Raw genomic sequence first — 27143 nt, 5'->3', positions numbered from 1 at the left:
TAAACAGCAGTAACGAAGGTTTATTTAGTGCTTGCTGCTGTGCTGAGTGCCATTCTCTCATTTAAGCTTCCCAACGTGAAGAGGGAAGGCACTATTTTTATGCCCACTTCACAAACGCAAGACGGAGACTTGGGGACTTGCCCAGGTGAGCGTTCTGTGAGCCCAGCCCTGCGTCTGAAGCCTTGTTCGTCTCGCTGCCTTGCGCCAGCACCTGCCCCGTGCCCGCGGATTCAGGGAGCTCCTCTCCCGCCTCGTGCCGCTCGCCTACCCAGAGAAGCAGGGTGGCCTGCGTGTTGGGGGCTTGGGTCCAGGACGTGAAGTACTTATCTTTGTAAGGAGTCCTTTTCTAATCCGCTGAGCGTTAACTACCCCAGTGTTAACTAACCCTCCCCATTAAAAAAAAAAATCGAGTTACAGTGTACTTAAAAGGAAATGCACGGATCCCATGATCACTTGTATCCAGTTATGGCAATTATGTAACCGACACCCCAGACCCCTTTTTCAAAACAAGTGAGAACTTGACACATGAGATGCCTGTGGTTCTACAATTTGGACGTGCATTTTTTTTTTAATATACAAAGATTAATTTTGTTTTTATTTACTAGCAATAAACATGGACATGCATTTTTAACATCCTTTTTTGTCAGGAATTCCTGAAGGAAGGACTCTTGCTATTTATACAGTATTTATTTTACAAATCAGTTTAATACTCCAGATTTCTTGAAAACACACCTGGATTATGTGTGACAGATTTCTTTGCCTGTGTCTCAAAGGTCTATTTCTTCATGTGTTTCAAAAACCTTCATTGAAATAATCATGTAAATTATCCCCTTTGCAACGGGAAGGCAAGCAATAAGTCCTTTAAAAATTGCTTGGAATAACCATCAAAATTCCCTACATCAGGTATTTTCAGCTTACCAATATTTATTTATTTGTCTGCTATCTGTTAATAGCTCTTCAGGCAAGAAGCTGTTTTCCCTTTCTAAAAATTCTCTGCTGGAAAGTCAGCAAACCTTTGAAAAGAGGGTGGAACTGATTACATGGGCAGCTCCATTCTCTTGTCCCTTAGCTTTTTTTTTTTTTTTTTTAAATTAAAATTTCCCTTGTGCCTTCCATCAAGATTTCATTGAATTCATTGTCAAGCTCTTCACTGGGTAGATGAAGAAATGGGCCCAACAAATAATTTAAAAGTTAAGTGACTTGAGTAGAGTCATAGAAGGAGACATTAGACACTAGCAGAAGAGGAGGAACAGAGGGTAGGTAATGAACTTGTTTTAGACTAGTTTAAATTGTGGTTGTGGGATATCCCCATAAAGAAATCTACAGACATATATGGGTTGAGCTCAGAAGAAAGATATAGGCTACAGAGAGAAAATTGAGTCTTTGTGAATATGTTTAGCAATGAGACTTGAAGTTTAAGTTCCTCCCCAACAAATAAGACCAATGATTTTTACATTCTGTTCAGTTACATTTACTGTTGTGGACGTGTGGGTGTGTGTTAAAATGAATAAGATAGTTAGCTTTCTAGAGGTGTATTACCAGGAAGGAGATGTATATGATCTTATTTTAAAGCATATGTGGGTAAATCCTAGAGAAGTATAGCTGAAGTGATGGGATTGCAAGGAGGAGGGAGAGAATCAAATTGATTGGGAAGATCTCGGAAAACTTAGAGGGGGTGGGTTTTGAGCTGATTCTTAAAGACTGATAGGACTTCAGGAAGATGGAGGTAGAAGGAAATAGTAAATAACTTGAGCAAAGGCTTGGAAATAGAAGAACTGTAGTGTTTATTTTCGAAATAGAAACCAACAATCATATATTCTTGGGGCATAGGGTTTGAGAAGGTATATACAGTTTGAAAAAATAAGTAGGCTCTGTTAATGATAAATTCTTTATTAGAGTATTTCAGATTCAAGAATCTCTCTCTCCCTTTCAAACATGAATTGTCCACTTAGATATACTGTGAGGCAAGTTGTGTCTTCTTAAAACTTAATTGATAATACAGTAAAGGCTTGTAACCTAGTCAACCTGTAAAAGGAGCCATGTAATTCCTTCCCCCAATGTGATGGTTAAAAAGGAGTGTACTGTGGTCACAGTGATACAGACTCTGTTATCACTGGATTAGAAAATCCCACATATGACTAACAGGTGATTTCAGTTTCATTTTAGTTTCGACTTTCAAGGTTTACGCATCCCTTAATTATGCTTATTTTCAGTGAAGAAGAAATGAAAGATTCCCAGGATGAAGATTTTCCAGAACGGACTTTGAGTTAAAGAAGGCTTCTTATATGTAACAAGTAAGCCTGTATTTTACATGTTAAATTTGACTGATAAATGAAAGTCTGCTTGTTTGTATTTCTTTCAGGTATCTTCTTTATTGTGAAGAGATCATCTACAGTGGGCAAAGGTTATGTATTTTGGCTGGCAGCCAGGTAGCCACATAGCTGGGTTGACCTCTGAATGAAATTGTATTGAAACTGTCCTATTACGTCAGTAAGTGTCCTGAATTCTCTAACTGAAGTCAAATTTTGTAGGTGGCATTATTTCTGCTAAGGTGGTATTGGAACAGTGATCAAGTGTAGGGATAAAGATGAACTATCCTTCATGCAAGTTATACAACTATGTGGTTACTGAAGGAGCTGCAGGCCCTTTTTTATGAGAGCTGCTATGTTTATTATGTACTTTGCTGTGTAGTTTTCCTTCTAGTTGGCGTTATGTTCTGTTTCACTAAATTAGGAATTTAGAAGTTGCCAGATCAGACTAGTTTATTGAGTCTGATGTTCTGCCAGTAATGCAATTTCTAAGTTTCTTAGAAATTATTTTTTCCCATCTTGTAAATCTTGTCTCAAAATGGCTAGTGTTTTCCTTATACATGCCAGGTAAAGGAAGCTCTCTTTGTGGGGAGAGTGATTAAGAAATGCACACATGGAGGTCTACCTCGTTTTATTGCCCTTTGCTTTATTGTGCTTCTCAGATATTGTGGTTTTTACAAACTGGAGATTTTGGCAACCCTGCATTGAGCAAGTTGACCAGCACCATTTTTCCAACAGCATTTGCTCCCTTTGTGTCACTGTCACATTTTGGTAATTCCCGCAATATTTCAAACTTTTTCATTATTGTTATATTTGTTATATATTGTTATGGTGTTCTGTGATTAGTGATCTTTTACTCTTTTTTTTAAAAAAATATTTATTTATTTGGCTGCGCTGGGTCTTAGTTGCGGCACGTGGGATCTTTTAGTCGCGGCGTGCAAACTCTTAGTTGTGGCATGTGGGATCCAGTTTCCTGACCAGGGATCGAACCCAGGCCCCTGCATTGGGAGCATGGGGTTTCACCCACTGGACCACCAGGGAAGTCCCAGTGAACTTTTACTCTTGCAAAAAGATTTTGACTCGCTGAAGGCTCAGATCATGGTTAGCATTTTTTAGCAATAAAGTATTTTTAAATTAATGTATACACATTTTTTTAGACACAGTGCACACTTAATGCACAGGCTTTTAGACAGAATTGCACACTTAATAGACTACAGTATAGTGTAAACATAACTTTTATATGCAACCAAAAAATGTGTGTGACTCATTGCGATATTTGCTATATTGTGGTGGTCTGGAATCAAACCCGCAATATCTCCAAGGTGTGCCTGTATATTGAAATCAGTTTACTCATTAGAGATAACTCACCTAAATACCAACATCTCTAAGCCTCAGTTCCATGATCTGTAAAATGGGACCAATGATACCCTTCTTATAGAAATTTGTGAGAATTAAATAAAGTTTGTAAAACACTTCACACATAGAAAATACTCAGCAGTGGTAGCTACTATTCTTACTATCTATTCTTCCACTATATATGGCAATATTTTTTATCCTAGATAGTAAAGCTTAGGAAAGTACATTTTTTTAAATGATGTTAAAACAGGACTTGGGTACACATTAAACACATCCAATATAACCATGTTAAGGCATCTGCCAATATTCTGTGGAATTTTGTTCCACATGCTCAAAATCTAGTACATTAGACTTCCGAACTCACTATTCCTTCCACCTGGCAATCTTTTTCATATGACAGCCACATGGCTAATTTCATTACTCAAATGCCACCTTCTTAGTGAGGCCTGCTCTGACCATTCTAATTAAAATTGCAACCTGTGGTGCACCTGCCTCTACTCCAACTCCTGATTTCCCTTAACATTGCTCTGTTCTTTCTATAGTGCTTATCACCTTCTAATATGATACCTAATTTACTTATTATTTTTATCGTTGATTGACTGTCTTTCTCTGCTAGGATGTAAGTTCCATAATGGCAGGGATTTTTGTCTCTTTTGTCACATGATCTATCTCAAGAGCTTAAAATAGCACATGGTAGGTTTAAGTAAATATTCAATTAAACAGAACTTTTTGATTAAATCTCATCCTCCTAAGCTCCATGCTTATACTGGGCATGATGTCTTTCATTTTAAGATTAGAAACTTATTGCAGGGAAATTCGTGGCCTGCTAGATTGGAAATACTCAGATTTTAAAATTATTTTTCCATCCTGTTTGGCCACAACATTCTTGACAGGAAAAGTAGTGATAATGAGCTTTCGTTTTTTTCTGTAAGAAGAGTGAAATATCTTTTAATATTATTCTGAAGACTTTTAAACAAAATACTTAAAAGTGCTAAAATGACAAGAACACTGTTAAGTATTAGGTTGTGTGTTTTTTTTAAGTAACACTTTCTCCTCCTAGTTTTTAAAGTAATAAATGTTCTTTATAGAACACAGGGTGTTAGTCTACTCAGGCTGCCTTAACAGAATACAACAGACTGGGTGGGTTAAATTAATTTTTCTCACAGTTCTGGAGACTGAAAGTCCAACATCGAGGTGCCAGCGAGATTGGTTTCTGGTGAGGCCTCTTTCTTTGGGTTGCAGATGGCTCCTTTCTTGCTGTGTCCTTTCTTATAAGGACACCAGTCCTATTGGATTAGGGACCCATTCTTGTGACTTCTTTCAACCTTATTACCTCCGTAAAGACCTATCTCTAGATACAGTCACATTGAGGGTTAGCACTTCAACATATGAGTTTTGGGGGGAAAGTATTCAGCCCATAAATATAGAAAAGAATGAAGAAGAAAAAAATCATCTATAATACCATTAATTCCCCAGATAAAATCACTGCTAACATGTTTTGTATTTCTCCAGTCATATTTCCTTTGCATTTTCAAAGCTTTGAGATTATAACATAGTATTTTTTCACTTAACATTCTTTAAAAAGAAGTCAAAGATTGCAAATGCAGACGCTTACAGATGTCAGGCAGACAGGCAAGATAATAATGATAACTAACATTTATTAAGCCCTGACTATGCCAGGTACTTTTCTAGAGGTTTGTATGTATTATATCTATTATCTTTCTTAACCTTCACAGTAACCCTCTGTGGTATATACCATTATTATCTCCATATTTCAGAGGAAGAAAATAAGACAAAGGGAGGTAAAGGAGCATATTTAAGGCCACACAGCTATTAGGTAGGTGAATTGGCATTGAGACCCAGCTGTTGAAACGACTGAAGTGTGGTGGCTGGCTACTGTGGTGAACTTGAGAGAGCCTATGCCATTGGGGGGTGCCCACTGCTGATGAAGGAATGATAGTCTACTGTAGCAGATCTTTGAGTTTTTCAGTAGCAGGGAAAATTCTAGATTTTTGTATGAAATGTTAGCAATTAATTAGGGACTTTCCTGGTGGTCCAGTGGTTAGGACTCTGCGATTCCACTGCAGGGGGCATGGTTTCGATCCCTGGCTGCACAGCATGGCCAAAAAAAAAAAAAAAAGGACAGTTAAAGAAACCACTGTTGAGTCACACACATCTCATCTGCGGATTGCTTTTCAGCTTACGTTTATAAAATAGGGTTCACAATAGTAATATCTACCTCCTAAGTTTGATGTAAGAATTAAATGAGGACATTTTATGTACAGCATTTAGCTCAATGCCTGGCACATAGTGGTAAGTAAATGTTAGCTATTATTAGTAGAATAAATACTTTCTCCAGTCATCAAAATTCTTTATAAATATCATTTACTATTGTTTTTATTTTAAGAAATTATATAATACCTTAGTACATGTCTGTTGTAAAAAACTCAAACAATATGAAAGAATATTTAAAGGATTAAAATTGCATTTGCTTCCTACTCCCAACTCCTTTCTCCTCTCCATGTATAATTAGGAAGCATATATTGCAATATGCTATATTTATCCTTTTGGTACTTGCTTTTTTCACTTGATGTGTCTTTAGATCTTCCAAAGTAGGTTATACAAAGCTACTTCATTCTTTTTAAAGGTTGCATGGTGTATTCTTTAGTACGGATGTGCCATAATTTATTGAATTAGGCTTCTCAATTGTCATTTGGGTTGTTTTCAATTTTTTGCTATTTTAAAAAAGGTTCTGCAAAGAGCATATATCTTTGTGCACATTTGTAAGCATTTCCCTATGCTTGATTCTTAGATGGAATTGCTGTATCAAAGCATATTAAGAATTTTCGGGACTTCCCTGGTGGCGCAGTGGTTAAGAATCCGCCTGTCAATGCAGGGGATACGGGTTTGAGCCCTGGTCCAGGAAGATCCCACATGCCGCGGAGCAACTAAGCCCGTGTGTCACAACTACTGAGCCTGTGCCCTAGAGCCCGCGTGCCACAACTACTGAAGCCCATGTGCCTAGAGCCCGTGCTCCACAACAAGAGAAGCCACCGCAATGAGAAGCCCATGCACTGCAACGGAGAGTAGCCCCCGCTCGCTGCAACTAGAGAAAGCCCACGCGCAGCAATGAAGACCCAATGCAGCCAAAACTAACTAAACAAATAAATTTAAAAAAATGCTTTAAAAAAAGCAAATTAAGAATTTTCACAGCTACTGTACCTTTGTTAAATATATTTTTAGTAGCTTTGTAATCCATTTTATGACTCTACCATTATTTATTAATTCCTTTTGTTGACACTTTTAGATGATTTCCAGTTTTTTGCCACTATAAATGGTCCTGTGGTAAATGTCTTTGTGAGCAGGTTATGTGTTTTAAAAGGTAAGTAGTCTGAGAGGAAGTTGTCAACTATTAAGTATATCTCTGACACTTTACTTTCCCAAAGCTATATATTATAAAAAGTATATTTAGTGGTAATATATTATTTTTAGAAAAAGTAGGACTTTGATAAAGTCATGGCCTAGGGTTTTTAATACTATACTCAAGATTTTTAGCATCTTTTATGATGTTTCATTTTAGGTGTTGGCAGCTGTAATGAAGAACACTGTGAAACAGAAGATTGAATAAAGCCTTGTAACAACTGGATTAGAGGTTTAGAAAAGAAAGTTAAAATTAGTCACTTTGGTTTTAGTGTTCCAATTTCATAATATTTATTCTTTCTTTTAAATAGATTTAGGGAGTAGAAATTAAAATTCAGTGCTACATGAAAGGAGGCACTAATATTTGTTCTTTTTTTTTTCTTTTTGTATGAGAGAAGGAGGTAGATAACCAAGAGATATAGTGATTCATAATGAAATATACTAAGTTAAATTTTATGATGTCGGTTCTTGGCATTATAATCTATGTAACTGATTTAATTGTGGATATCTGGGTGTCTGTCAGGTTTTTCTATGAGGGACAGTATGTTTTCGGTATTTTAACAGTGAGCTTTATGCTCTTTGGAACACTTGTGGTCCAGTGTTTTAGTTATTCTTGGTTCAAGGACGATTTAAAGGAATCAGGCCAAGAAAGTCAGCATTGTTTTCTTCTACTTCATTGCTTGCAAGGAGGAGTTTTTACAAGGTGAGCATATACTTTTGATCATTAACACTATTACTCTTTTTTCAGACAGAAGCTACCTTTCTGTATCTGGGTAGTCAAATGTACAAAGGTTCCCTATTTGCATGTAGCACAAGGGTTACTTGCTTCTCACTAGCAGTGCTTGTGTGAGTCATTGAACTCTCAGAATTTTCCAGGTTCATTAACATAATGTTTTAATTTACCTAATTAAGTTACTTTTTCTAATATGTTATTACTTTTTATGAGAAGGAAAAGGACTCATTTCTATGTCTTGTGAATCTTTTCTCATCTATTTTATATTTTAAGACTGATTATGTAAATATAGCCTTTCACTTGCAACTCTGATAGAGCACTTAATTTTTTAAGTTAATTGTACCATTGATTTAATGAAGTGAAATTTTTACTGCAATAACGCAGTAACCATGTGGTTAGCTTGGTACAGAATCATCCACAGAACTAAAAACAACCTTAAGAATCATGTTGTTTAAAGCCTGTTTTCTGGTTAAAGGAAATAGAATCTAAATAAGCCTTGAGAATTCTGTGATTCTCCATATACCTAATTTCATATGACCTTTTCTTCATTATCTTAAGAGATTTAATTCTGTTCAAAGCGATATACATATTAAAGGTAAAGAGAAGAATTAAAGACAGATATAAAATCATTGTTTTTCATAGTAAATTTTATCTGTATAAACAGTTGAATTGAAGCCTAGCTGTTATGGCAACATGGTAATTCAGCTTTTGAAAATGGACATTTACAATGTATAAATGTAAAATTGCAGCTTATAGCTGTTGTCACTTTTTAATGTTATAATTGACCTTGCATGGTGTGAAATAAAAGTTTAAAGACTGGTGTAAAAAAAATAAAGACATATTAAGAGGATAACGTATTATTTTGCTACAGTTAGGTTTTGAAGTTGGGCCATTTTTTTTTTTTTTTTTTTGCGGTACGTGGGCCTCTCACTGTTGTGGTCTTTCCCGTTGCGGAGCACAGGCTCCGGACGCGCAGGCTCAGTGGCCATGGCTCACGGGCCCAGCTGCTTCGCGGCATGTGGGATCTTCCCGGACCGGGGCACAAACCCGTGTCCCCTGCATCGGCAGGCAGACTCTCAACCACTGCGCCACCAGGGAAGCCCTGAAGTTGGGCCATTTTAATAGCCATCTTTCCTGAGAAGGATTTTAGTGGCAGTAGAATTCTAGATGAGTAGTTATTTTCTCTCTGTATATTATATTCTCTCATCTTTTTGTTTCCATTGTCACTATTGAAGAGTTAAATGTCAATCTTACTGTTGCTCTTTAAAAGTATTTTGTCTTCTTTTTTTCCCTCTGGCTGCTCTTATGATTTTTCTCTTTATCTTTGGGTTTCTAAAGTTTATGATATATCCAGGTATACATTTACTTTTATTTCTCCTGCTGGGGATTTGCTGGTTCTCTTGATACTGTAGATTATTATCTTCCATGAATTCTGCACAGTTCTCAGCCATTATCTTTTCTAACATTTTCTTTACCATATTTCTGTCTCTTTTCCTTCTGGGACTCCAAACAAATTTAAGGTAGACCTTCTTGCTGTATCTAACATGACTGTTACATGTTAGATTGTTGATTTGAGATTTTTCTTGTTTTCTGAGGTAAGCTTGTATCACTATAAACTTACCTCATAGAACTGCTTTTGCTGTGTTCCACAGATCATTGTGTTTTCATGTTCATTTGTCTCCAGGTATTTTTTGTTCCTCTTTGATTTTGTCAGTGATCCATTGATTGTTTAGTAGCATATTGTTTTTGTTTTTTGCATTCTTTTCTCATAGTTGATTTCTAGTCTCATGCCATTGTGGTCAGAACAGATGCGTGGTATAATTTCAGTATTCTTAAATTTATTGAGACTTGTTTTGTGGCTTGTCATGTGATCTATCCTGGAGAATGTTCCATGTGCACTTGAAAAGAATGTATATCTTGCTGTTTTTGGATGGCATGTTCTATATATAATCTGTTAAGTCCATCAGGTTTAATGTCATTTAAGCCCAGTGTTTCCTTACTGATTTTCTGTCTGGATCTTATGTCTCTCCACCGATGTAAGTGGGTGGTTAAAGTCTCCTACTATTGTTGTGTTACTGTCAATTTCTCTCTTTATGTTTGTTAATATTTGCTTTATGTATTTAGGTGCTCCTATGTTGGGTACATATGTATACCCATATTGTTATATCTTCTTCTTTGATTGATCCCCTTATCATTATGTAAGTCCTTTTTTGCCTCTTGTTACAGTCTTTGTTTTAAAGTCTATCTTGTCTGATACAAGTATTGCTACCCCAGCTTTCTTATGATTTACATTTGCATGGAATACCTTTTCCTATACTCTCTCTTTCAGTCTGTATGTCTTTAGATCTGAAGTGAGTCTCGTGTAGGCAGCATATATACAGGTCTTGTTTTTGTGTCCTTTCAGCCAGTCTATGTCTTTTGACTTGAGCATTCAGTCCATTTACATTTAAAGTAATTATTGTTAGATATGTCTTATCGCCATTTTGTTAACTGTTTGGGGGTTGTTTTGTAGTTCTTTTTGGCTTCTTTCTTCTTCTTTTGCTCTCTTCCCTTGTGATTTGATGACTATCTTTAGTGTTATGTTTGGGTTTCTTTCTCTTCTTTTGTGTGTATATCTATTATGGATATTTGGTTAGTAATTACCATGAGGTTCATGTATAACAATCTGATCATTATACTGATAAGTGATTATTTTAAGGTGATGATGGTTTAAGTTCAAGCACTTTCTAACAACCGTGCATTTTTGCTTCCTACCACCCATGTTTACTGTTTTGACATCATATTTTACATCTTTCTGTTTTGTGTATCCCTTAACTACTTATTGTGAATATAGATGATTTTACTACTTTTATCTTTTAACCTTCCTACTAGCTTTATGAGTGGTTTATCTACTACCTTTACTGTATATTTGCCTTTACCAATGAGATTTTTCCTTTCATAATTTTCATATTTCTAGTTGTGGTCTCTTTTCCTTAGAGAAGTTCCTTTAACGTTTCTTGTAAAGCTGGTTTAGTGGTTCTGAACTCTTTTAGCTTTTGCTTGTCTGTAAAACTTTATATTTCTCCTTCAAATCTGAATGATATCCTTGCTGGGTAGAGTATGCTTGCTTGTAGGTTTTTTCCTTTCATCACTTTGGCTGTATGGTGCCACTCCCTCTGGCCTGCAAAATTTCGGTGGAAAAGTCAGCTGATAGTCTTATGGGAGTTCCCTTGTACATACAGAGATTCTTCATTCTTATTGATTTCTTTGCTTAGTAGTTAGGGATGTGGGGACAAGTAGGTAGCCATTTGGAAAAAAATATGTGAATTATAACTGGACCTTCATACAAAGTTCAGGGTTAGCCCATGCTCTAGCATGGCACGTGATCTTGAAAAGAGTTTAGCCTGTTCTGTGATAAAGGTGAAATCTTTAGAAGTATATTGATAGAAACATAGAGATGAGTACAGTATTGGGAGAGTTTTAAAATGTTGTAGTTTATGTCTTCAGCTTCCCAGTCTTTGATATGACAGAACATGTGCTCTAACTCCTCCTAACCAGAAGAAAATCTGAAAGGATAAACTGGCAGAGTTTTGTTTCTGGAGCAGCACTAGGCACCCCACCCCTCCCCAACCCCCAACACTAAATCCCAAACCACAAGGACAAGAAAATAGTTTTTTCCCCTGTTTGCCATTCAAGTGGACAGACCACAGATTGTAGAAATTGACCAGAATGGAAGTAAGAGGAAGCAATGGCCAGTATATGCAGCATAAGAACAGTAATGGTTTTGATTCACTTTAGAGTTGGGATAATTTCAGATTGCATGTTATGGACTATACATCTAGGTAAAATACCAGACACCAGGATAAATTTCAAATGAATCAAATATTTAATGTAAAAATACTTATATTATAAGAAAACATGGGAAACTTCCTTTATAGCCTTGAAATGGGGAAGGCCTTTCTAACCATAACTTAAAATCCCTAAGCTATAAAAATTATAGATTTGATAATAAAAAATGCATGCTAATTAAAAAAAGCAACAATCTCCCAAACAAACAAAAGCAAAGCAAAAAGGAAAACAGTTTTAACAGGAGAAAATATTTGCAATTTTGAATAGAAAAAGGGCTAGTCTTTTAGTATTTAAAGAGCTTCTGAAGTCAAAAAGAAAAAGGTCATCCACCCAATCGAAACATGGGAAAACAGTGAGGATAGTTCAGAGAAGAGGAAATGCAAACGGCTCTTAAGTTGTCTGAAGGATGCTAAGCCTTGTTCATAATTTTAAAATTGCCAATTAAAACTTCGCTGAGATATTCTTCACCTACCAGACTTGCAAAAATCCAAATGATAATACGCTCTCTTGGTAAGGCATGGGAAAACAGGTATTCTCATACTTTGTTGATGGGAGTATGGATTGGTTATGGGAGTATGGATTGCCCACCATCCCTGTGGAGGGCAGTTTGACCATATTTCAAATACACATACCTTTAGGCCAGAGGTTCCTCTTCTGGGAATTTATCGTGCTTGCAGACATGTAAAATGACATATGCACAGCTTTTCAATTGTAGTATTCTTTGTAACAGCAAAATATTAGAAACAATTGAAATGTCTGTTGGTAGAGTTTATGGTATACCTATGCAATGGCACACTACATAGCTATTACAAAGAATGATAAAGTAGTTTATGTACTGAAATGGAAAGATCTCCAATATGTACTTTTAAGTGAAATGACAAGGTGCAGACAGCAGGTATGATATGCTACAGTCTGTGTAAAACAAAGTGGTGAAAAGGCATATATACTTAATGCTTGCTTGTATATGCATAAAGAAACTCTAGAAGGGTACACATGAAAGTAGTAACCGTGAATTCTCATGGTCATAGGGGAGGGTGAAAACTGTGTAGTTAGGTCATAGGAGTGGCATGGAGTTTTTTTTTTTTTTTTTTGGCATGGAGTTTTTTCAGTGAATAACTTTTTAAAAAATGTTTGAATTATTTGAATATTTTGCCTATTCAAACAAAAAAAGAAGAAAAGGAAAAATTGAATTAGGTTTGCTGTTAGTGATAAACAGATTCTTGATAAACAGACACTTCCCTCTTTTTGTTTTTCTTTTTCTTTGTATTTTCTTAGTGCAGGAAGTGGCAGAATACTGAGATGAATAGTGAGAAATGAGCAAAAATTAAAACATAATTAATTTAAAACATAAGTTCATAAAAATGGGAAAATTATCCAAGGGTCTGTCTAAACTAAGTATGGAAAAACCTGAGATTTACTGAACTACAGATTCACTTCCCTACAGAATAGATAAATTGAGTTTGTGTTGGTAGATGAAAGACAAGGAATGTCAGCATGAATTATTTATTAGGTGTAAGTGCCTGTTGCTACTAAGTATGTTCTCACTGCTCAGGGGTCTGTGGAGTAGAACATTTCATTTTCCAGAATATAAATTAGGTGACACTTCTGTATTTCCATTTTATGTACTATTTGTGATAAAACCTTTCTCCTTGCCAAAGGAGACTTTTCCTTTGATGGGTACATGAAAGGCATTTGTATTATTTAAAATATGGAAGTTATTGTTGCTCTTTTAAAATAACTGGTAAAAAAAGTTCAAATCGTGTGAAAGAAAGTACAATGGAGATGAGTCTCCTTCCTTCCGCAGGTCCCTGGGCCCTTCTTTATGGAGTTTCTTAAATGGGCATTAAATAGTTGAACATTTTCTCTTACCTATTCTTCTATTTAAAATGCTTTAGAGAGAGGTCATCTGGTAATGTTCAAATTTCCTAGGGTGCAATATTTATGAAACTTGAGGATCTGGGCCCTTTACTTAAATCTCTAAATATTTGAGGATTTTCCGAGGTATCTTATTGTTGTTGATTTCTCATTAAATGTTGTTTTGATCAGACAACATAATTAGTGTGATTGTAGTCTTTTTACATTTATTGACTTGTTTTATGGCCCAACATATAGTCTAACTTGGTGAATATTCCATGTGCATTTGAAAAGAATTTGTAAATTGCTCTTGTTGAGTGTAGTGTTCTATAAATGTATAAATTAGGGCAATATGTATCAACATATTATTAAACATATTATTATAAAACATTATTATTAAACATATTATTAAACATATTATTAAAATCTGCTATATTCTTACTGATTTTTTTCTTTTGGCCTACCTTTTCTTTCAATTACTGAGAGATGAGTGTTAAAACACTCTAATATTGTGGACTTATCTTTTTCTCCTTGCACTTTGACAATTTTTGCTTCGTGTATCTTCAAATGCTATTATCAGGTACATTCAGATGTCTTCTTGAAAAATTGATTCTTATATCATTATGACATGACTCTTTATCTCTGTTAATACTCCTTGATTTGAAATCTATTTTGTCTGGGATACTAATATAGCCATACTAACTATTTTTTTGTGATTTCCTTTCAAACTATTTGTGTCTTTTTTGTTTTTTAATTTTATTTTATTATTTATTTTTGGCTGCGTTGGGTCTTCGTTGCTGTGCGCAGGCTTTCTCTAGTTGCGGTAAGTGGGGGCTACTCTTTGTTGCAGTGCGCGGGCTCCTCATTGCTGTGGCTTGTCTTTGTTGTGGAGCATGGGCTCTAGGTGCGTGAGCTTCAGTAGTTGTGGCATGTGGGCTCAGTAGTTGCAGCTCGCAGGCTCTAAAGTGTAGTCTCAGTAGTTGTGGCACATGGGCTTAGTTGCTCCACGGCATGTGGGATCTTCCCCTACCAGGCCTTGAACCCGTGGCCCTTGCATTGTCAGGCAGGTTCTTAACTACTGTGCCACCAGGGAAGTCCCTCAAACTATCCGTGTCTTTATGTTTAAAGAGAGTCTCTTCCAAATCATATAGAGTTGAATCTTGATTTTTTTATCCAGTTTGACAATCTTTTATTGAAACTTTTAATCCATTTACATTTCATATATTACTGTAATTATTGATATAGTTGTCTTCTGGGCCTACATATTGTTTTGTTTTTATTTTTTCTGTTTGGGTTCGTTGAGCTTTATGTTGTTTTTGATCAAATTTGGAAAATATTTTTCGCCAGTATGTTGTCAAGTTTTTTTTTTTTCCTGCCCCATTCTCTCTCTCTGTTTCTTTTGGAACTTCAATTACACCTTTGTTATTGAGGTTGTGTTAATTTTTTTCACTAATTTTTTCTCTCTGTGTTTTGTTTGCTAATTTCAATATCTGGGTCATATGTGGCTATGTTCCTATTAACTGATATGTTTCTATTAACTGATTGTGCTCTTTAGCGTAAGTTACATTTTCCTCTAAATTTGCATATCACTTAATTTTTTATTGTGTAGTGGACATTGTGATTGATACCTTGTAGAGACTCTGGTTTCTGTTATCTTCCGTTGAAGAGAAAGCATAGTTAGATTATTGGCAAATTACCTTGACGTGATACAGAGGCTTGCTTTAGGCTTTGCTAGGGAAGGTCTATTTTGCTTTTGTTCTTAGTCCTAGGGGAAGTCTTACAGACCTGAAGTATGGTCTTTACTCCTAACGTATCACCCTTTTGGCGTTTCAGTGGGATGCTTGAAGTATTTACCAAGCCCCTCCAGTTCGGTGGAACTTAAACTCCAAACTCTTCCCTGTGGTAGACAGCTGCCAAAATCTCTGCTCATTCTTGCCATTTTTCCTCAGTTCCTTGGAGCCTCACCCTAGATATACATAGTAAGGGGTTGGCCAAGGATTTAAGGAGGGTATATGCAGATTTGGGAGGTTTTTTACTCTGTGGCTCCCTCTTTTCTAGGATCCCTCTTAATTTCTAACCACTCTGGCAGATTCAACCTTAGTTCTCTCACTCTTTGAGCCAGTAATAATTCGACTTTCTGCTTGAGCTGTATCTACTTTTTGCCATTTGGACTGTGGGATGCTGGTAGAGGAAAAGCCAAATAAATGCATCTCATGCAGTGTGGTTCCCTTCTTTCAAGGGTTAAGTGCCCTCATCCTTCTTTCTACTTTTGGTTGCTCTTTAGTGCCTTGTTTTCTTTAATATTTTGTCTGTAATTTATCATTGTCATCAGTAGGAAGGTGAGCTTGATACAAGGGAATCTCTCATCACTGGAAGCTGTTTCCTCTTTATCTCAAATAAAAGAATACATTGTGATAAAATATGCTAAGAAAGCTCCTTCTGTTTCTTTTTCTTTGGCCTCTTCATCATTTCTCCCATAAAACTGAAACAATATCCTATTGATTAAAAAATTATATTCATACTCCCCTTCTCATGAAATTATCCTCAGATAAGCAGAACTTTGTATAGGTTTGCTATTAATTGCTACAAAATTGGAAAATATTCCTCTCTAAAGTCACTGGAAATATTAATGTGCACATCTGTAAACAGCTCCATCTTTTTTTTTTGTTGTTGTTGTTGTTGTTTGTTTAACAGGCCCTGATATACCACTTAACATGTGCCAGTTACTGGTCTAAACATTTTACATGTATTAACTCCTTTAATCCTCATATCAACCCAATGAGGTAGATATGATGATTACCCCCTTTTACAGATGAGGAAACTGAGGCATCACTAGGAAGTGATGGAGCAAGGATTTGAATCCAAGCGTCCTGGCTTTTTTAGAGTCTGTACACTTAATCACTGTACTCTACTGGCTTTCTCACTCTATGTGTCTGTACTGATTTTGTTCTAGGCATGTACTTGTTAATATTTGTGAATTTTTCAAGTTTTTCAATTAGCAGTATCTATCCTCCTGCTTTAAAAGGATAGATACCTTTAAGAACATACTGTATTACATATCAGTCTTACATAATATACATACAGGAACTCCCTATTGTGCCAGATACCCAGAAAAGGCTCAAACATAAATTCACTTACAAATCTCACCTATAAATCCTAGACAGTGTTAATCATTTTTTTTCCTATACTTTTACAACATAGTATTTACATTTCTGTTGAGTGGTTATTTCTTCTGCCTTGTATTGCAGCTAGCAGTTTATAGGCTTGACCTTCCTATTAGGTTGTAAGGTCATTGAAAGTGGAGGTCATGTCTTCATCATTTTTGTAGACATTCTACCCTGGCATCTAGTCCACATTGAATATAATGGACCATGTTATTCTAAAACTGTGATGGTAAAAATATATTTTTATTTGCTAGGTGAAGAATCTTTGCATACCCATATATGTATACATCTTGTTTAAAATGAGAATATCTTATATTTGTGTTTTACTTTCAACTTTCCAAAGTCCTTTCATATCTACTGTCTCTTTATCTTTATGGAAAGATTGTCATGAGCTCTCATTTATTCATTCATTCAGTAAATATTTTCTTAGAGCGGCTATGTACCGGTACTATTTTAGTTTCTCAGGATATAGCAGCGAACAAAACAAAGTCCCGGCTTTCATGCAGATTTCATTCTTGTGAGAAGGTACAGATAAGCAAAAATGTGTCAAGTGATGATAAAGAAAAATGATGTAGGATAAAGAGATAGAATGCGATGCATGGTGTGATCTGGAAAGACCTCTGTGAGGAACTGGTATTTGAATAGAGACCTGAATGAAGTTAAGGAGTAAACTTGCAAAATCTCTGGGGTTTAGGAGAGTTCCAGGAAGAGGGAGTAGCAAAGACAAAGGCCCTTAACTTGGGAAAAACAGTAAGAAAGGTACACTGAAATTGTGGGAAAATTAGAAGGAAAGGCAGATTATGGAGGGCTTTGTAAGATGGGGTAAAGACTTTGTGTTTTAGTCTAAGTGTGATGGAAATCATTGGAACATTTCGAGTGGAGGGATAACATCTAAATTATGGTTAACAGGTTCAATCTAGATGCTGTGTAGAGAATAGGATGTATAGGAAGCAGGAGTAGAATCAGAGAGACCAATTATGAGGCTATCAAAGTAATCCAGGCCAGAGATGTTGGCTGCTGAAACTAGGATGGAGGCAGTGGAAGTGATAAGATGTGTTTAGATCTGGATATATTTGAAGTTAGAGCTAAGAACCCACAGAACCTGCTGAGGAAGTTTTATAGGGTATGAGAAAAAGAAAGAAGTTGGAAATTATTCCCACATTTTTGGTCTGAGCAACATGGTGCATGTTAGTGCCATTTACTGAAATGGGAAACATTGACAGAAGGAGCAAGTTGAAACAGGATATATATCACTGCCCTCATTTTATATATGGGGAAACTGAGGTGTAGATAAAGAGTTTTGATAAGCTTTGGGCTAGAATCCTGGTTGTCTTATTGCTAGCCTCAGATATTTTTGAAATAAGTGTTTCAGTTATTTTTGTTATTAATTTTACTTGGATGATGATAAGTCATGTTCATTTAAAAATTCTTTGTAAAGAAGAGCCTGAGCAAGGATGTTTTAGGAGTCTTTGAAATTTTATGTTTTCCAGGGTGGTAATGGTCACAGAGCCTAGCACCTTGTAGATTATGGAGTACAGCTGACCCTTGAACAACATGCGGTTGAGCTGTGTGGGTCCACTTATATGCAGATTTTTTTCAGTAGTAAAGACTACAGTACTACACGATCTGAGGTTGGCTGAATCCACGGATGTGGAACTGAGGATACAAAGGGCCAGCTATCAATTATGTGTGGATTTTTTGACTGCACAGAGGGTTGGCATCCCTAACTCCACGTGTTCAAGGGTCAACAGTAATTATTTGCTAGATTAAACTGAAAGAAGATTGAATCTCATCTTCAACCTTGACATTATCATAAGGGCATGTATTTGTCTTTTAGTTAAGATAAATTGCATGAAGTGGAAATTGCAGTTTGTCTTTCAGAAAATAGTGGTTAAGACTAGGAATGATAAGATATAGGTTTGGACTTTAGGTCTGCCCCTTACTCTTGGCGTAACTTTCAGCAAATCACTCTACTGTTCTCAGCCTAACTTTTCCTGTCTGTGATTTGGGAATAATACCTACTCATCTCTCATAATAACTGTGAAGATGAGAGAAGATCATGTATGCTTAACAGTGCTAGCACACACTGGCACATCAGACATGCAATAAAAATTGTGGAGTCTTAAACCTCAATAAAGCTACAATGAAATATTTACATAGTTGAGAGAAATTTGTAGTAGAGAAAGTTTGTGGGAAAATTCTATTCTTAAACACATGTTGCTTTTTTTCCAAAATTATTATGTAAATTAACACACATGTTATAAAGAATCTATTACTGAAGATAAATATTCATGTTTACTTTACAGGTATTGGTTTGCCTTGAAAAAGGGTTATCATGTGGCTTTCAAGTACACCAGCAAAACGGATAACTTCGTGGAAGAACACATCGATCCTCATAAAGAAGTTATAGATAGGGTGACAGATTTGAGCATGCTCAGGCTATTTGAGACCTACCTGGAAGGCTGCCCACAACTTGCTCTTCAGCTCTACATCCTTCTGGAACATGGTCAAGAAAATTTCACTCAGTGTAGGTCTTTCTTAATAGCCTGTGTTAGATGGATGCCACTGATGTTTTATGTCAACTGTGTAACTCTTTGGCAGGTTTTAGAATTATTTTTATTGTTTTTCTTTTTAGAATTATGTATTTTTTTTTGAAAAAGAAGTACATGGTTCAAAGGTACTTTGAGGTATATAAAGGTATACTGTCTCCCTCCCCCTTCTTCCTTTCCCTTCCTTTGTCTGCCCAGAAAACAAACTATTTTTTTTGAACATTTTATTTATTTTTTATTTATTTTTATTTTTTAACAGATCTTTATTGGAGTATAATTGCTTCACAATACTGTGTTAGTTTCTGTTGCACAACAAAGTGAATCAGCCATATGTATACACATGTCCCCATATCCCCTCCCTCTTGAGCCTCCCTCCCATCCTCCCTATCCCACCCCCTGTAGGTCATCGCAAAGCACCGAGCCGATCTCCCTGTGCTATGCTGCTGCTTCCCACCAGCCAACTATTTTACATTCAGTAGTAAAACAAACTATTATTGTCAGCTTTCTGATGATTCTTTCAGAAAAAAAAATGTAAAAGCCTATCTTTCTCTTTCCTTCTCTCTCTCTCTCTCTTTTTTTTATAGAAATGGTAGCATAAAAGCCACCTTTGTTTTTTGCACTTAACATATCTTGGAGATCTAAACATATCAGTACAGAAAAAGCGCCCTCATTTATTTTTCTTATCAGCATAGTATTACAAATTATGGATGTATCATGAATTATTTAAGAGGCTCCCTCTTTATGTTAATTTAGGTTGTTTCTAATATTTTACTGTTGCAAAAAAGCTGCAGTGAATAGTCTTATGCATGCATTCTTTTGCATGTGTGAAGTTTAGCCATAGGGTAAATTCCAGAATCGCAATCATTGGGTGAAAGTGCAAGTGCTACAAAACTAATGAAAGTTTTGCAAATCGGTTGATATGTTGCTCTTTTATAGCAGATTTCCTCATTAGGGTTAAATGTACATTTTTAAAGGACAATTTGGTATTTCCATTAAGAAAATCTTTTAATAGGTGTTTAATTTGAGATGTTAAAAGAACTATTTATTTGCTAAAAATAGTCCCAGTTTTCATTAGTGACTAGGATTCCATGCAGACTTAGATTCACCTCAGAGTAACAGATTGTCCTCTCCCCTGGAGTTCCCTCTATGCTAGACTCACCTGTGAGAACACTTCATTTCCCCAAACAGTCTTCTTGGTCCCAGTTTCCCACAAACCTCTAGATTGTAGTCCCTTCTAATATTTTTACCTTTACTTTGATTGTTAGTGCACCACTGAAATGAACCTACTGTGTATGAGACCTCTTTTTCCTTGTGATGCAAAGAATTTGTGGGTTGGGATTTATTAGTCCCTGAAGCTAAAGTTCAGCATATAGAGTTTACAACCTGTATTATGGTAGATCTACTGATGTTAACTGTGGCTGCTTCTGTGTGGTGGGACTGTGAATGATTTTATCTATTTCATCTTCCTTATACTTTTCTGAATTTCCAAATTTTCTACAGTAACCGTGTATTGTTTTGATAATCAGGAAGAATAATTCAAAATGTAAAAAAAAATCAGTTTATATATAGAACTACTTCAGAAGACTGAACAAATACTTTTATCTTTGTTCCTTCTGAAATCATGCTAAAGAGGAGAGTAACAAGTAAAAACAGTATAAACCCATAAGGACAAAGAGAATGCAGAGTAGAATAGCAGATTAGAAATGTCAACAAATATTTAGAAGATGGAAAGCAGTTAGAAAACTTGGGTTATTCAAATCAGTTCCACCACCACTAAAAGGCTAGATTATTTGAATCAACTCTCCCCCTGAAATTATCTAAAACAATTGGTTAAGTACTTTCAAAAGTCTTCATAAAAGCTTAAAACAATCTGATACAACAGGCAAAAATATGCATGAAAGTGGGAATGCAGCAGGGTTGAGTAGGCCTGTGAAGGCTTTATACCCTGAGGGTTTTTACTGAACCTTATAAACAAGCAGATTCAGTTTTGATGGCTTCCCAGGGTGTGGAGGACTGGAGACAAAACTCAGGCTCTTCACAAGGGAGGGACATCTGGTAGAAAATCCTAATCCGTAAAACTGGCACTCCAAAAGTCACCCTCCTCAGGGTAAAAGTGAAGTTACCTACCTCTAAATGAAACTTGACTGCATAAACAGAAATAATACTATGTGGCTAAGAAAAAGATAGAATGAAGACAAGCAGTAGCATGAAAGTCAGGTGGAAGATGGATGGAGTTAAACTGTTTTAAATTTCTTGTATAGTTCAGGAGAAAGGTAAAGCAAAAGTGGATCCGCGTGTAAAACAAAAACAATTAGACCCTATTTTTGAAAAGAAGAATGTAATATTAGGAAAACAGAATTATGTTAGTGTGCTTGGGCTGCCGTAACAGAATACTATAGACTGGGCAGCTTAACCAACAGAAATATATTTTCTTACAGTTCTGGAGACTAGAAATCCAAAATCAAGGTGCCAGTAGGGTTGGTTTCTGGTGAGGACTCTCTTTGGGTTGCAGATGGCCACCTTCTTGCTGTGTCCTCACATGTCTTTCCTCTGTGTATGGAGAGAAAGAGAGATCTCTGGTATCTCTATTCTTACAAGGATACCGGTCCTATTAGATTTGGGCCCCACCTTTATGAACTTGCTTAACCTTAATTATCTCCCTAAAGGCCCTATCTCAAAGTATAGTCACATTGGGGGTTAGGGCTTTAACATATGAATTTTGGAAGAATACAGTTCAATTCATAAAAGACATGAAAGTAAGCATTTTTTAAAAAAGAAAATAAAGAACAGTAAATTACAGGGATAAGAAAGCTGACCAATACCACAAATTTCACAAGAGAAAGAAAAGTAATATATTTTTATTATTTTAATACTCTTTTATCTAATTTTTTTGGCTGTGTACTCTGATTGGGTTTTGATTTGATAATGATTTTATGATATAATTTCCACAGAGAGAAAAGAAAAATTCAATCTTTTTTTCTAGCATAGTTAATAGAAATTAGTTTTTTGTTTATTTTTAATTTAGAGAAGTTTCAACTTCACAAAGTATTCATAATATTATAAGTATATTTTTTGATTGTTGTCACATTTGGGGACAACTCTACCAATGTCTTCAATAATGTGGTATAAGATCAGAGTATATCAAGATTTTTTTTGATGAAGTAACTAATTTTAAATACTGTTTGAATTGACAGCACTTGTTTATTGTCAATGTGTCCTTTAGTGAATAGTGGGAGTCTTTTGTTTTCTTTACTGGTGTCAATAATGTCAAATTAGAAGAAATTAATAAGAATCTGTATAGATGTGATTGGGCAAGGTCATTTCATATCGGGAGAAACGCATAAGCAAAGGCGTGGTTTGGCAAAGACATGGAATTCCGTTTGGATAGAGTATAATGTACAGATTAGATTAGCAAAATGAGGAGAAAAAATATTGGAAACAGGTAGGTAAGTGGGAAATGGGAAATAATGTCAAACTAATAGTGCCAGCTGGATGAGGATAGACCATCATGCCTTAATATTAAGGAATCAAAGGCCTGTTGACAGCAAGATAGTGAAGTGTTAAGATCAGGCAAACTACTTGAGAATCCTAGATCTGTTACTTACTAATCATAATTATTCAAGCAAATCTTGTAAACATATCCCCCTAAGCCTAAACTATTCTCAACTCAATTTCCCTTTAGCCAGATCACCAAAATGACCACAGCTTGCTTCAATGCACCTAGGGAAAATGTGAGAGAGGAAAAGTAAGAGACAGGGAATTTTAGCAACTGCAATGAAAATACCTTATTTTTCCAACTTTTATAAAATATATATGACAAAGTGAACACATTTGCCAGGCTTGGAAGGAGTCTGGGCAAGTGTAGGTCCCTGAAATTTAAGCTTCACTACCTTCATGATAAATCTACCTGTGAGGTAAAAATACTGATTAACTTTAAACTTTGATATGTTTAATATGCATGTTGTGATTTCTAGGGAAGCCATCAAAGAATAAAAACAGCATATCTCCGAAGGATGTGGGTTACTAGATTGAAAGGTTGATAAAAACGGCCCATACCAAGTCCTTCATTATAACATTTCAGAGACGCAAAGATGAAGATAAGATTCTAGAAGATTTGAGAGAAAATAAAGATCATTTAAGGATAGGGAAATTGAATGGCTTTGAAATTCTTAACCATAACACTTGAGATTAGAATTTAATAGATCAATGACTTCAAAGTTTCAATGGAAAACATTTTTAAACTTTGAATTCTATTTCTGTTGAAACTGTGTATCAAACATGAGGGTAGAATAAAGACATTTTGAGACATACATGGTCTCAAAAGTTTAGCTTAGGTACAACTTTTCTCAGGAATGTCTGGAGAATGCTTGATCAAACCGTGAGAACGAAGCAAGAAGGAAATATTGGAACAGGAAACAGGAAGTCAGCACTGAAGAGAGGTGAAGGGAAGTTCTGGGAAGACAGGAAGCAAACCTTGACAGCAGCCACCTTTAAGCAGAAGGATCATATTATTAAAAAACAAAAAACAAACAAAAAAACCCTAATAGATGTATATAGGGGAGTTTAATTAATTAATTTGAAGAATTTGCTGAGAAATACTGATAAGAGTCATGAAAAACTAAGCAAAGTAAGTAACAATGAAAAGTTTTAAAAGAAAGGAAATATGATCAGAATGTAGTACTTGGCTGAGCAGTCAAAGAGGCTGTACTTATGTAGTCATAATAGGGTAAACACTGAATATTGATTTTACCAAAAATTGTGATGTTAGTCTTTTGGGTAGAAGGAGGGAGAGGAAAATGGAAGGAGGGTGTGTATATATGTGTGCATGTGCAAAAATTTCCCCTTCCCACGTAGGAAATTAATAATCAGAGTCTAAAGTAGATAAATTAAGAAATAACACAGTATGTGTTTCATTTAGAAATATGGCAATACATGTCAGAAGTAAAGGTAGAAGAGTTGATAGTAATTTTTTCTGAGAGTCATGGCTAAGAGGTGAGAAGGGGTAGAGCAGTCTACTGCTATTTTCTTATAAGTTCTTTAGCACTTACCAACTTTCAAAAACAATGTATATGTACTGGTTTGGTAGAAATTAAAACCAATTATAAAAAAGATATCACAGGGAAATTTAAGGGAAAGTGATGTTTTAATTCAAATATTTTTGAATTAAAGAAGAAAGAAAAGAAGCCCAACTAATTTTGCAGTTCAGAGTGGTATATGCTAAAACCAGGAGAGTTGACAAAGACATTTATAATCGTCTTCACTAGAGGATCTATCTTAAGTCTGCCTTCCTATCCTAATATATAGCCCTCCAGTGAGGCTAAATGGGAATGATGAGCATTCTCTATTTTACTCCAAATTATTTCCTTCTAATTCTCTAATATCTTTGCTTTCAGTTTTATAAGTCCCCAGCTTTGAGTTCACATCCTTCTACTCTACCATCTTGAGCTAATCTCAGTCTCCAGCTTTGAGAGTGGGGCTAATGACATGCCTTTCCAAAGTAGTAATGAACTTACTTTTCTGTTATTTGTTGGGGAAAAAATGGGATAAAGGTGCCAAGCCTACAGAAATTTGTAAGTTTTAGATCGTGTTTGTTCATTTGATCCATCATCTTAAAGATACGGGAAATTGAGCTGTTGATACCTCATACTTACATTAAATTTTCTGTTTAACCTCTCTCCCTTCCTTTCTTCCTGCCCTCTTCTCTCTCATGATGTCATTTCCTAGTGAATTAGGTATATGCCCAAGGTCAAAGCCAAAAAGACTGGAAAAGCTAGGACTATAACTGTAGTCTCTTAGAGAACTTCCAGAGTATGCAGTTTCCATTGTACCAGTTGCTCAATAAAATTTGTCCAGTGAATTTATTCACAGTCTTATAAAGCAGTCTGATGTAGTGGTTAAGCACACCAACTTTGGAATCAGGCAAATTTCAGTTCAAATTTCATCTCTCTGAAACTTGGTGGCTGTGTGACTTGGGTCAAGAAATGTATATATATTCTCTAAGCATTAATTCCCTCATATGTAATACAGGAATATTAATATCTATTTCAAAGGATTAAATGAGATGAGTATATAAAGTACCTGATGTGTTTATGGATGTGTATATACAGATGAAGCATGTATGGCATATAGTAATTTAATATTGCTATTATTATTCCTATAACTATATCTTAAAAAAATTTTTGTTTTGTAGATGCAGCCATCATGGTCTCTTGCTGTGCTATTTCTTGGTCGACTGTTGATTATCAAGTAGCTTTAAGAAAATCCTTACCTGATAAAAACCTCCTTAATGGACCCTGTCCTAAACTCGTATATCTCTTTTACAAGTTGTTTACATTATTATCTTGGATGTTGAGTGTTGTGCTTCTTTTATTCTTAAATGTTAAGATTGCTTTATTCCTGTTGTTATTTCTTTGGTTTTTAGGTATATTGTGGGCATTTAAAGAACAAACTGATTTTTGTTCTTCCATAAGTATGGAATTCATATACAGGATTGTTGCTGGATTCATTCTTGTCTTTACATTTTTTAATATTAAGGGACAGAATACCAAATGTCCAATGTCTTGTTATTACATTGTAAGGGTATTGGCCACATTGGGGATATTGATTGTGTTCTGGTCTTACCCACTCTCTGTTTTTAATTCAGACTATTTTATACCTGTCAGCATCACTATAGCTCTTACTCTTCTCTTTGGAATTATTTTTCTTATTGTTTATTATGGGACTTTACACCCAAACAGAAGTGAAGAAACAAAACTGGATGAAGTTGATGGAAAACCAGTTCAAAGAGATTGTAGAATGAAGTATTTCCTAATGGAATAAGGTATTCACTTAAGAGATATGTTTTCTTATTTTTTGTTTCATTGGTTAGTAAAGAAAAAGTTTGTGTATATGTGTGTTATGTCTTATTTTTGCCTTCTCTAATTTGAGGGCAGTTCTAGTACATTAATTATGAATGTTAGAGAGTATAATAATGTTCTTATTATCTAAGTTAATTTCTCACTTGGTTTTGAAGATCTTGGGTACTTAGATATATTTGCCTATGGCCTGGTAGAGTTGCCATCTTGAGCCTGAACTGAAAGAAATGGTCTCATTCCCATAATTAGAAGGCTGGAATTGAACTTCCCTCCAACTTTTCCCTCATTGTTTCTGAACTAAAACTGATGTAGTGGGGAAATAAAAGGAAGAGAAGAGCAGGATACTCATTCTTCTTTCCTCTATTTTCTTGATTCAGTGAATATATTTTGAGTTGGGGACAGATTGAGTAGAGGAAAAGGGAAAGGAGGGAAGAGGAAGAAAAAACAGAAAATTGACCGTTTTAACCCATCTTAACCATTTTTTTTTTTTTTTTTTTTTTTTTGCGGTACGCGTGCCTCCCACTGCCGCAGCCCGTTTGGCTGCGGAGCACAGGCTCCGGATGCGCAGGCTCAGCGGCCCTGGCTCACGGGCTCAGCCGCTCTGCGGCACGTGCGATCCTCCCAGACCGGGGCACGAACCCATGTCCCCTGCATCGGCAGGTGGACTCTCAACCACTACGCCACCAGGGAAGCCCTCCTTTTTAAAGGATGGATAATATTCCATTGTATATATATATGCCACATTTTCTTTATTTATCTATCATTGGGTTGCTTCCACCTCTTGGCTTTTGTGAATAATGCTATAATGAACATGGATTTGCAAATGTTTCTCCAACAACCTGCATTCAACTCTTCGGGATATATACCCAGAAGTGGGATTGGTGGATCATATGGTTTTCCTATTTTTAATCCTTTGAGGAATCTCCATACCGTTTTAGTATAATGTCTGCACCATTTTACAGTCCCACTAACAGTGCACAAAGATGACAATTTCTCCACATCGTCACCATCACTTATTTTCTGTTGCTGTTTTTTGTTTTTGTGGCGATAGTGGCTATCCTAATGGGTATGAAGTG

General features: G+C 35.8%; 1 protein-coding gene across 1 annotated transcript; it reads left to right on the top strand.

Moving 5' to 3' along the window:
* The first annotated feature begins 2213 nt into the window (after positions 1-2213).
* XKR9 (XK related 9) lies at positions 2214-26401 on the top strand. Its single transcript, XM_029222965.1, has 4 exons — positions 2214-2294; positions 7246-7788; positions 18971-19191; positions 25404-26401. Exons 2-4 carry the CDS (start codon positions 7517-7519, stop codon positions 26030-26032), a joined length of 1122 nt encoding a protein of 373 aa, XP_029078798.1. The 5' UTR covers positions 2214-2294; positions 7246-7516; the 3' UTR covers positions 26033-26401.
* The last annotated feature ends 742 nt before the right edge of the window (positions 26402-27143 follow it).

Source organism: Monodon monoceros, unplaced genomic scaffold (genome assembly GCF_005190385.1).
Source record: "Monodon monoceros isolate NGI ecotype Baffin Bay Population unplaced genomic scaffold, NGI_Narwhal_1 Super_Scaffold_14, whole genome shotgun sequence".
Classification (NCBI taxonomy): domain Eukaryota; kingdom Metazoa; phylum Chordata; class Mammalia; order Artiodactyla; family Monodontidae; genus Monodon; species Monodon monoceros.
Note: the sequence above shows the minus strand (reverse complement) of the source record. Positions and strands in the feature narration are given on the sequence as shown.

Coding starts and splice junctions, on each gene's coding strand:
- XKR9 (XM_029222965.1), top strand. CDS start 7,517: ATGAAATATACTAAGTTAAATTTTATGATGTCGGTTCTTGGCATTATA. Junction 7,789..18,970: donor CAAGGAGGAGTTTTTACAAG/GTGAGCATATAC, acceptor TTTACTTTACAG/GTATTGGTTTGCCTTGAAAA. Junction 19,192..25,403: donor TCAAGAAAATTTCACTCAGT/GTAGGTCTTTCT, acceptor TTTGTTTTGTAG/ATGCAGCCATCATGGTCTCT.